General features: G+C 35.7%; 1 protein-coding gene across 2 annotated transcripts in view; it reads right to left on the reverse strand.

Moving 5' to 3' along the window:
• The window catches only part of STK3 (serine/threonine kinase 3), a 232,808-nt gene that overhangs the window by 186,179 nt on the left and 34,484 nt on the right, over positions 1-12,145 (reverse strand). For both annotated transcript variants that reach the window (XR_012064120.1, XM_072949503.1), the window contains exon 4: positions 1,075-1,189. Coding sequence is in view for 1 of the 2 variants with exons in the window: in XM_072949503.1 (XP_072805604.1) it covers positions 1,075-1,189 (115 nt within the window). In the remaining variant the exon portion in view is untranslated. The remainder of the gene's footprint in view (positions 1-1,074; positions 1,190-12,145) is intronic.

The raw sequence follows: 12,145 nt of genomic DNA on the forward strand, positions 1-12,145 counted from the left end.
CTTTATTTTCTCTAACAGAAAGAAAAATTAGTAGGATAAATTTACAATATACTTCCCCAATCAAACTTTAAAACGATTCTGGTTAACCACAAATTGACTCAAGTAGTTAAGTATCTTTCTGAATGTATTTTACTAAAACTTGTCTGACAACATATAATAATGACATATAGTAATTGGGTTACTGCTTTACAGAATTACAAATTAGTTCAGTAATTTATTCTTAGTCATTCTAAGATTTTAAAGGTGGGGGGGCATTTTTGTCCTTATAAATTATCCAAATAAATTAGGTACATTGCTAACATAAAGTAAACAATTCTGTAAACAGCTCTTTTACTTAGGGTTAAATCATAGCCATAAAAAGTTATTAAATAACACATTTTACTAACCTCAATTTACCAGAAAAAAAAAATCTAGCCCTTTTAAGATTCATAAACATAAAACTTCCAACTTTTTACCAGCCATAGGTTGAAAACTTAAGAGAAAGAAACACCACAAATATTACAAATTTTAAATAAAATTCTAGCCTACCTCACTGAACTCACATTAATAATGCAGACATGCACAGACATAGAGAACAAACTTATGGTTACCAGGGGTGGGAAGGGATAAACTGGGAATTCGAAATTTGCATCTCTTGGAGAGTGATGAAAATGTTTAACTATGTTGTAGTGGTGGTTTCACTGCTAATACACATCTGTCAAAATTCATCAAATTGAACATCTGAAATACGTGTAGTTTACTGTATAGGAATCATACTATAATAAATTTGTTAAAAAAAAAAAACAGTAATGCAGACACGCACATTGATTCCAAGTGAAGAAGAGGAGTGTCATGGTAGTTTCTCAGTGACTAACCAAAAATTACCCTAATTAATAAATTGAACAACCGTATGACTCCTGTATTTGCCATACAAAGATATGTGGCTGATTCTGACATCTCATACTAGTTCTCTTTACATTGTAAAATCTTTTATTTTCACACTAATATTTTCTTTGTAACAAAACACTACCTAGTCAGATTCTCAAATATGAATCTTTAGAAATGAGATTAGCAAAACAATTTAAAAATACTTACTGTTTTGTTTCGTAATCTAATTATGTCTGAGACAGAGCCAGCTCCACAGTACTCCATAACAATCCAGAGGTCTGTATTCTTAAAGTAACTGCCATAATACTTTACAACATATGGGCTAAAGAAAAATATAATTAAAAAGATAATTAAAGTTAGTTAATTCCCAAAGAAAATTATGTCTTAATCCCAATGCAAAGTATTTTCAACATTTCATAATGTTCCAATAATAAACTTACTAAGTAAACTACTACGGTATATCGAATTGTCTCTATGTAGGGCTCACCAATTGTGTATAATCAGGCTTTAATTCACGGATGAAATTTAAGAGGATTACAAACTAGAGGAGGTCCAAATGTTCTGAGTGATTCCCAAGAAAATAAAGCTTTGTTTGGCAAAGGATATGCTATTTAATATAAGGAACAAATGAAAATCTAAAGCATTTTAAATACAAATCTTCTAAAAGACTTTGCATCCAGCCAACTATTAACACTCAACTTTAAAATACTTTATATTTCAATGAGGACAAAACAAAATTTTTTAATTCTCTTTTATTTTGACCTTTAAAATTCTGGAGAGAGATAATTATTTTTTTTGCTTTAAATTCAGATAATTATAACTATTAACAATTTAAAATACTTCTGAGCTGAGGCTTTATGTCTTTCAGAGCAGAATAAACTATTTTATAGCCAATTTGTTTTTAGAAAGGCTGAGAAAGGGACAGATGACCATCACCATTAATATTTATTAAAGATATGCTTTATACATCGATATGTAAAACATCTTGCCCAACTCAACAAGGCAGAATATCCACACTCACAGAGTACATAGAAAGATGAAAAATACAAGGTAGCATAAACTAAGTAGTACACAGCTTAAATGCTGTAAGAGCTAGAAGAAGGAAGTGACCATGGTGGAGCCATTGGAGAGAACTTCGTAGAAAAGATGGCATTTAAATTATGAAAAAGGGATTAAAACTTCAAAATGTAGGTGGAGAAGAGAATTCAGAGAAGAGAAAGGCCATGAGCAAAGGCACAAAAATAGAAGGGGAAGAACCAAGAATGGTATGTTTAGGGAATAACTTGTTCAAACGATATTTCTATCTAGAAGTAGCCGTCATGAAAAGTGGCATCAGTGTAAGATAAAATAAGACATAGGAATCAAGTAAGTGAAAGAGAATTTTTTAAAATAGAAAATATTATAAAAGACCACATAAAGATACAACTGAAAGAAGAGGTTAATAAAAAATGGTCAGGGAAAGACTTCTCAGTAAAGTCTTTACAATTTCAGCCAAGTCTTGAAGTCAAGGGTAGAGGAGACTGGTTGGAGCTTTAGGGCCTGAACTACAACAGGTAGCCACAGGGCTAGAATTCAATCCTGTTTTATCCCTGCTGCTCCTCATTACTTCTTGCACAGACCTGCTTCAGTCTCCTTGTCATGGTTTTCTCCATTTAATCTACGCTCCACATAGTTGACAAGGTAACTTTCCTTCAAAACAAAAGTAAAATAAGCTGATCATATTGCTCTCCTGATGTAAAAACAAACAAACAATACAAAAACAAAACTCTCCAATGGCTCTCCATTACCAGAAGGGAAAAAACATAACTGCTTCATATTACATACATGACCTTTCAAAGTTTTTTCCTCTCTACCCACATCCCTCATTATTCTCCATCTCACACCTTAAATTTGCAGACAACTTTCCTAGGTGTTGGGAATAGAAAGTACACATTTTAAGAGTTCATAAATATTCACTGAAACATTTAAAAGTGTTTACAAATGAATCTAAACTACAGAGCCAGAACTTCAACTCATGGGAAATATAAAAAAGCTTTCAGTACATACACTTCTTTGGGGTATGAGTGCCTGTGTAGAAACCATTATAGGAAGTACTGCTCTTACACCGGCACCCAACCGTACATCAGAAACACCTGTGACCCAGGCACCCACACCTTAGAGGTTCTAACTCAGTAGGTCTTTCAAAACCTTTACAGGTGACTTTGATATACACCCACAATTAAGCTTCACTCCAGAAGACAGACTGCATGTCCTTTACAAAAATTCTTTAAATATTAACTTTCTTATTCAAGATTTTCAAAGGTGTTAAGTCAGCAATGAGTTAGAGATTATGTTCACTGACAAGCACACAGAAAATGCATATTTTAATCTTACAATCTACACTAAGTAATCAGTAATTCTAAGGGTAGGATTGACAGCTCCTATGAAAATTAGGGATTCTAATCTGGGCAGCTGCCTAAAAAGGCAGCTTGCTCTCTATCTTTAGAGATGAGCCAACAACTTCAGGGAAAAGTAAAATTGTCTTCAAAAAACATTTTGTGGTCCTTTCTAATATACAATCAAGTAGATGAATCAAGGTCCAACAGTCCTATATCATAAAAGATGGCCTCAATAATTTTAAGCTAGAAAAATATTTAAGCAGATAGGCCTAAGCAGTCACACACCCCCAAATACAGCTTCTATCATTCATTCATTGACCCTATATTCAAGTCAGGCATTAGACCAGATGTTCGATCTGCAGTGATAAAGCAGACAGACACAATTCTGACTCTCATACGGCACACACCAGCATGAGAAGTATTAGAGAAGTAAACCCACAAATAAATATAATTACTAACTGTGGTAAGAAGGAGTGCCGAGATAAACTGGCTGAGATTTTACTTTGCACTCATCATTTCTACAAATAAAACTGTTCCTAGTTCATAAAGAATGGAATAATACCCATATTCTATGGTAGCCCCTGACTTGGGAAGCACTGGAGTATATGAAAAAACTTCAAAAGTAGACATGAGTGAGCTTTAACAGTAACATATCGGGGGTGGGAAGGCATAGACTGGGATTTCAAAATGTAGAATAGATAAACAAGATTATACTGTATAGCGCAGAGAAATACATACAAGATCTTATGGTAGCTCACAGAGAAAAAAATGTGACAATGAATATATATATATGCTCATGTATAACTGAAAAATTGTGCTCTACACTGGAATTTGGCACAACATTGTAAAATTATTATAAATCAATAAAAAATGTTCAAAAAAAAAACAGTAACATATGCTCCCTCCATTGAGTGGCTGTGGATTCCAAATTACATTTGGAAAAGAAAGAAATGTTTAAACCCCAAAGTTTATATGTAATAGTGGCCTATTACTGGTCATCTTCTGATATCTTCTGTATCAATACTTTATTTTAAAGAACTTACAACATCTTGTAATTACTTTTCATTGACTTTCATCTTTCTCCCCCAGAAAAGAAGCTCCATGAGGACAGGTGCCAATCTGCTTTCCTCCATTTTTGCCTCAGTACCTCCCTTCTTATATGCACAAACAAAAGCAATGAATAAGCAAACAAAAGAACAATCACAGAAGAAATAACAGAAGGGACCTAATTCAAGCCTCCCCAAAGGAGTAACGTTTAAGCTAAGAGTCAAGGGTTGGCTAGAAGTTAACCAGTTATAAAGAGAATCCAGATACCAAGAATTGACTACGCGAAGGCCCTAAGGAAAGAAAGAGTAAACCACCTTCAAGGAATCAAAAGATCAGCGGGATGGAATAAAGTGAGTAAAAAATAAGGTAGAACACAGCAGATGGAGGCAGGAGCCTGGTAATGAAGGGCCTCAAAATCAAAGTAAGAAAACCAGGCTTTAATAGATATGCAAGAGAAGATCAATAAAGAATTTTAAGCAGAAGAATAACATAATCTAATTTATACTTTTAAGATATCTCTGGCTGTTGATTCAAAGCTGGATTGTAGGAAAGCAAATATGGATACAGGTAGACCAGTCAGCAGGTTTTGTTGGTCTAGGCATGCAAGAAATTGTATTAAGTACATCCTTTTTATTTTCTGTACTTGTGATACTTGGACATCTGGGAATGACTGACAATACCTCCACTGCCCCTCTCTGGGTTAGCTAATTCCTAGCATCTGTGAGCATACCTTTCACACGCAAACAAGCCAATCTTGAGTCTATACTCCCAAACACCTCCACAGTCACTGCTTCCCAGCCCTAATCACCCCTGGGCCATGTACCAAACAACTAGGAACAGCCCCAGAGCCCAGAAATTATTTAAACTAGCCAATCCTAAACCTGTTTACCCACTCTCACCCATTCCTTCCCACAGAAACCACAATAAAGACTCTTACCCACATTTCCCCTTCTCTCCTCTGCCTCCTAACCCTGGTGCTTCCCTGTATGAGTCCTCCTTCCCTTTCTCTCCCTCTTTTGGGATCTGCAAGTATAACAATCTATCTCCTGATCTGCTGGCCTCACCATACCTGAATAATAATAAAACCTACATTTTAAAAAAGAGATGGTGGCTTAGAGTGGGAGTAGAAGAAATAGAAAAGAGAACAAATTCAAGAGATATTTTCAAGGCACACCCAATGTAATTTGATAATGATGCAGACTGGCAAGTTGGGAGACAGTAAGCAATGTTTCTACTGTGTTTTATCCACTGTTCCTCCCTTCAGTTGCACACTGAATATAAATTTAAAACTGGCAAATTAAAGATTAAAATTTAGAGCCCTCACTTTGAAAAATTACAAACCCAGATACAAATAAGCTCAGAGAGTTCAAGACCTGGGAGTTCTAACTCAGTCTGTTTCCAGTGACATAGATACCATTCCCTCATCACTCATTCACATATCATTTTAAAAATAATCAACAAATATTAACTGAACAACATATATACCCTAGTGGCAGATGCTAGGGAGAAAAGTGGGTAAACTTCAGACTAGTGACAAAGAAAAGGCAGTCTAGGCAAGGGAACTCCAATGATGGAGTTTATGCAAGAAAATAAGACAATCAAGTATCATTTAAAAAGGATTATCCTGTTCAGGATTGTCAGGGCCAAAGGTGACTGTTCATTCTAGCACAGAAGTTAGCTAACTGTACAATTATTTAGGTATACTAACATCTGTTTTTTAACCACACATTGATTATCAAAGGCTGCAGAGGAGGCAGAAAGCATTTTCTTCAAAACACCAGTTCGGTGTTATTTTAACTTTAAGCAACACCCAAAGTTTTAATTCAGCCATAATACCTAAGAATCTTGACTAAGCCACCATATGGACTTACAGGACACACAAGAACCCAGCAACTCTGCGTATTGTTGGCAAAGTAAGATAGTTAAACATGACTTTGAAAATTCCATTGTATGGAGGGACAAGAAAGACACAAGGCAAATTACAAGATATACCAGAAAGCAAAGGTGAAACAGGATGCCGTGATAACAGGTGAAACGCATTAGGCATGGTCTACTCCTGTCTCCTGTGCCATCCCCCTACCGTTTCATTCTCCTGTCCCATTCATTTCTTTCCTTTCCCTACTTAGCACCTTCAGCCTAATGAAACTATACAGCATGTTTCCCTTTTTTGTCTTTTTCTCTTTTTATTTTTTTGGCTTCCTCTCATCTCATGCCTAATGTATCATATTCCTGCCATTCTTCTGTCTCCATTTCCTAGCATCCATAAACCCTTATCCTCACAGTCTTCCTCTAGTATCAACTCAAAATAGTAGTATGAAAAGAGAAGTGAGGAAAAAAACAGAAACCACAGAGGAAAAATAGAAAAAGCATTACAGACTTTTCTTAGCTATTTGCACCTTTTATAGACACTACACGTGATTTAAGTAATTTGGATTGAATCATTATGTTTAAGCCTCTTATAGACATTCAAATGTTAATTTTTAACTGTTTAAAAATAACATTTTTATATTAACTTGAATTTCATCTTCATTGAAGAAAACCACATATTGCTAAAGGCATTCTTCAAATAAATTTTTACTTTTTTAGAGCAGGTTTAGGTTCACAACAAAACTAAATAAAAGGTACAGAGATTTATCATATGCCACTTGTCCCCATACACGCATAGCCTCCCCCATTGTCAACATTCCTCACAGGAGTGATACACCTGTTACAACTGAAGAATCTACACTGACACATCATTATCACCCAAAGTCCACACTCTACATTAGAATTCACCCTTGGTGTTGTACATTCTTTGGGTTTGGACAAATGTACAGAGACTGTATCCGCCATTACAGTATCATACGGAGGAACTTCACTGTTCCATCTATTCATCCCTCCCACCCCTCAACCCCAGGCAACCACAGATCTTTTTACTGCCTGCATAGTTTTGCCTTTTCCAGAATATCAAATAGTTAAAATCACGCAGTATGCAGCCTTTTTAGACTGTCTTCTTTCAATTAGCAATATTCATCTAAGTTTCCTCTATGTCTTTTAATGGCTTGATAGGCCATTTCTTTTTAGTGCTAAATAATACTCCATTGTCTGGATGTACTATAGTTTATCCAGCCACCTACCGAAGGACATCTTGTCTGCTTCTACATTTTTGGTAATTATGAATAAAGCTGCTATAAACATACATATGCAAGTTTTTGTATGGACATAAGTTTTTAACTCCTTGGGTAAATATCAAGGAGCAAGGCTGCTGGATCATATGGTTAAAAGTATGTTTAGTTTTGTCAGAAACTGCCAAACTGACTTCTGAAGTGGCAACACTGTGCTGTATTGCCACCAGCAAAGAATGGAAGTTCCTGTTGCTCCACATCCTTGCCAGCACTTGGTGCTGTCAGTGTTCCAGATTTTGGCCATTCTAATAAGTGAGCAGTGGTATCTCAATGTTGTTTTAATTTGCTTTTCTCTGATGACATATAATGTGGAGCATCTTCTCATATGCTTATTTGCCATCTGTATACCTTTTCTGGTGAGGTTTCTGTTAAAGTCTTTGGCCTATTTTTTAATTGGGTTGTTTGTATTCTGATTGAGAATTCTTTGTATATTTTTGATAACATTCCTTTATCAAATAGGTCTTTTGCAAATATTTTCTAAGGTATATTTTTAATGATCCCATTATGATCACGTGATAATTAAAATACTAAAGAAATGACTATTTTTCATTATATAAGTTTCATTAACATCCTTCTACCATCTTAATAGTGTTCTAAACTTCATAGGGTTAATACAGTGTTTTCACAAAGGCAATGTGAATATTCTATGAGAACTGAATTGTTTCCAATATAAATCTAAATCACAGCACTTTATTTCTTGGCCCACCCAAAAATGAATATACATACACATGAACTGATATAAACTGCCAGAGTTCACCACAATTCCTTCAACATGGTGAGTTTCAAACTTTTTTTTTTGACATCAGAAACAGTGTTCAAATGGAATCTCACCCAGAAACATCAGCAAACAGAACAGATGGGTGAGGAACTGCTCTGGTAGAAGACTGAGCAGATAAGCTAGAAACGCACTATTCCCACCACAAGGATCGCCTCTCCTCTCTGCCCAGCAAATCTAAGTCATCTTCCAGAACTCAGCTTGGGTATGATCTCCCTGAGGAAGCTTTACCTGAATCCCCAGTGGTGAGCTGTTAGATATATCTTTCAACCTACACAGTTCCCCATATCTACCCCACCAGAGCTCTTATCACACTGTACTGAAACAGCCTGTCCATCCAACTGTCTGGTCTATCTGACTGAAAGTCCCTCTAAAGTCTGAGACTCATTCATTTTTACATTCTTACGCACAGCACATAAGGGCTACCTTCAGTAGGTACTCAACATATATTAGTTGAATACATTTATTTATGTAATAACATATATAAGTTGAATTTATATAGTATATACATACAGAAATTGAATAAATTAGATGAATAACCGTGTGCCCTGATGCATGTGTTAACAACACATTTCTCTTCGTTTAGATATGAGAAGTTCCTTCTCTGAATATAAGCACCAGGAATGTAGGAGCTGGGTCAGTTTTGGGTCCCTTGTATCCACACTACCTGGCAGACAGTACTCACAAGTATCGCTGATCAGCTCTTGCCTCCACCCCTACACCATGGCCTTGACAGTGCTTTACTTTGAACTGTCAGAATTTTTGTATAGATGCTGCTTTCTTCAGCACTGGCCCACCTGTCAGCAAATGTGGGTTCTTAGAGCAACCTAGTCATTAACCAGCTGTGTGATCTAGGACAATTCCCATAAAATCCCTAGGTCTCATTTTCTGTAACTATAAAATAGTTCTTAATTATCCTTTAGCATTAGAAGTCTTTCCCTCAAATAAAATTTTTGAATGAGCTCCAATATAGAGAAAAGATTAAAAAAACCAAGAGCTAAGTTTCTCCTTCTGCTCAATTCTTTACTGTTTAAGGTAAAATATCCCTAGAAGAAATATTCCTTAGAGCTGAGTACATTTGAAAAACTCTAAATTAGTAGACCTACAGAGGTCTAGTGTAGCACTAACATTCTATGATTTATACATTCCACAAATAGTTATTAAATGCCTACTCTGTGCTAAGCACTGGACTAGACACATAAGACTCAGCAATAAACAATGCAGATGGGCTCCCGCAAATATCTATGCCAAAATGCAATACTGAACTCATGTTTAGTATTCACTAAAATGAACAAAAAAAATTAAAACACTCTCTGGTTTCTTTTTAGAGTGTAGAAAGCAAGACAATTTGCCAAATGGTCAAACAACTGAACAGAATTAAGAAAATATTTCAGTTTCAGAAATATAAATCTCATTTTTCTCTAACCAAAATTCCAATGTCTTACGTGGGAATTTTTCAATTTGTACTGCTTTCTTCCTAGCCATTTTTATACCAATTCTCAGTAACACATTTACACTAACACTAGTAATTAGTAGTTAAGTGTAATGGGTGCTCCTGTCATTTCCTAGTTTTTCACCTGCCCTATCTTTTAGCATTTTCCAGATCTTTTAACCAACTAATTTTTTGATCTTTCACTATTTCACATGTCCAGTATCAATGTAAAAGTGAAATCAAGACAGGAGCCATTTTTTATCGATATTTGTTTCTCCATCTATTTCATTCAACAAATATTTGAAACATACTTATTATATACAAGACATTCTGCTATAAGGTGGTACAAAATTTCTAGAATTTATTCACATTTTCTTCCTCTTCCATTCATTACTTTTCTTTCCCCTTAGTAGCTTACAAGAACAAGGACCAGATTTCCCTAGGGTTCCCTTAACCTATAAATGCTCTTCCACACATACATACATACACACACACACACGTACCATATATGCATATATATATATATATATATATATATATATATATACACATGCCATATATACATACATATATATACCATATATACATACCATATCCATTTACATTCATTCAACAAAAAGTACACCGCTAGGCACTGTAATACACGCTAAGAAATGAGATTCCTTCTCTTAAGGAATGAAGAAAGGATAAAGATAGTGAAGACATTTCAGAAGGAGACTCTACAAGACTTGGTGTCATCAAAAGTATTAGAAAAAGAAATAGATGACTCTCAGTTTTGTTGAAAGACTAGGTAGATAATGATGCCATTAACAAAACAGGAATTTGAAAGGCTTGTCTGCAACAATTAAAAATTTGGTTTCAAAATGTTAAATGTGAAGTTGCTCCTGGATATTCCAGTTGAGTCACCCAGATAGGAATCAGTAATACTCGTCCATACTTGAGTAACTACTATGTAGCAGGATCCAAGGGCAATGAGTAAGATATAATCCCAAATTTAAGAGTCACATCACAGAGAATGCATGTAAATAGGTTCTTAAAAGAAAAACTCATGTAAGAGAAAAGACTGGAAGCATAAACACTACCCAGATCATGAAGGACCTTCTATGCATCCTTAGGAAACTCAATCTATCTAGGCAATGGGGAGCCACTAAAGGTTTTAAACAGGGAACAGCTTGATTAGGTTTGCATTTTAGAAAGAACACTCTAGATTCAGAAAAGAAAATGGGTTGGAAGAGGCAAAAATGAAAGACAAAGTGAAAACACAGGAAGCTGCTGCAGAAATCTGAGCAAGAGCTGATAGGTACTAAGATGCACAAAGGTTAGGGGAAGAGGTGTATAATAGGTAATACTGAGACACTGCTTTTCCTAGATTACACTCAATTAAAATCTCTAAAGCACAACTCTGGTCCCTGAACTACTGTTAACCATAAAAAGAAAATAATAAGGCAACATGGAAGTATTAAGCACCTGATAGACCCAGCAATACACTATGCTCAAATCTTACCTTTTCTACATCAAACTACAGGAACCACATTTTTATCAAGTTACCAAATTAAGAACAAAGTCTGGGAAAACTTTGCAATTACATATTTTGATCTGAGAGCTGAGGAATGTATTGTTTTTTTCTATAACTACTTCAATGTCCAGTTATATGGCTGTTATGGAAAATATGTAATATAATCTAAATATATACCAAACAATAAAGAAAAGCAAAATTGAACAGACCCAACCAACAAAGAACCTCTAGGATTATTCAGTCACTTCATTGGCCAAAGAGCTTATAATATATGGACTTATATACTGTTGGAAGAGAAACTCTTCCATAGCTCTCTTACTAATAGGGCTCTGATTTGATTAGGGTGCACAATGTGTCCAGATTCCCCTAAGTCTCCATGTGACTGACTTCTGATGAATAAAGCATGAGCTGTGGGTTTCTGAGAAAGCCCTTTCCTGTTTCTTCTTGATTGGAATGCAGACATCAGGCTGGAGCTGGAGCAGCCTGCTATAACCATGAGAGAATATGCAGAAAACAAAGGTCACCTGCTAAGGACGGCAGCGTGTAAGGAAAGGAGTCTGACATAGCTGTCACTTCATTGCTGCTATACCAGCCCTACCTCTAGATCTTTCCTAAAGGGAGAATAATGAATCCCTCTTTGATTAAGTAATTATAGGCTAAACACAGTCCTAATTTAAATACTCTGCATCCCTTATAAAGCCCAGGCTACTCAGTAGGGTACTTAAGACCTTTCATAATCAGCTCCACTTACCTATCCAACCTCATTTCATACCAATCTCTCTTACTTTCCACTCTAGTAATTCTAAACCTCTTCAAAACAGCACATAACAGTGAGCTGTTTTCCACCCCTCTACCTTTTATTTTCTCTACTGTCTCTCATCCCTCCATTTCTTCTCCAAATTAACTCTTCCTCAGCATTCCAGACTTCCTGAGTCCTGGCGGAGGCAGGTGCCCTGCCTCCTTGTT

Source organism: Vicugna pacos, chromosome 25, assembly GCF_048564905.1.
Source record: "Vicugna pacos chromosome 25, VicPac4, whole genome shotgun sequence".
Classification (NCBI taxonomy): domain Eukaryota; kingdom Metazoa; phylum Chordata; class Mammalia; order Artiodactyla; family Camelidae; genus Vicugna; species Vicugna pacos.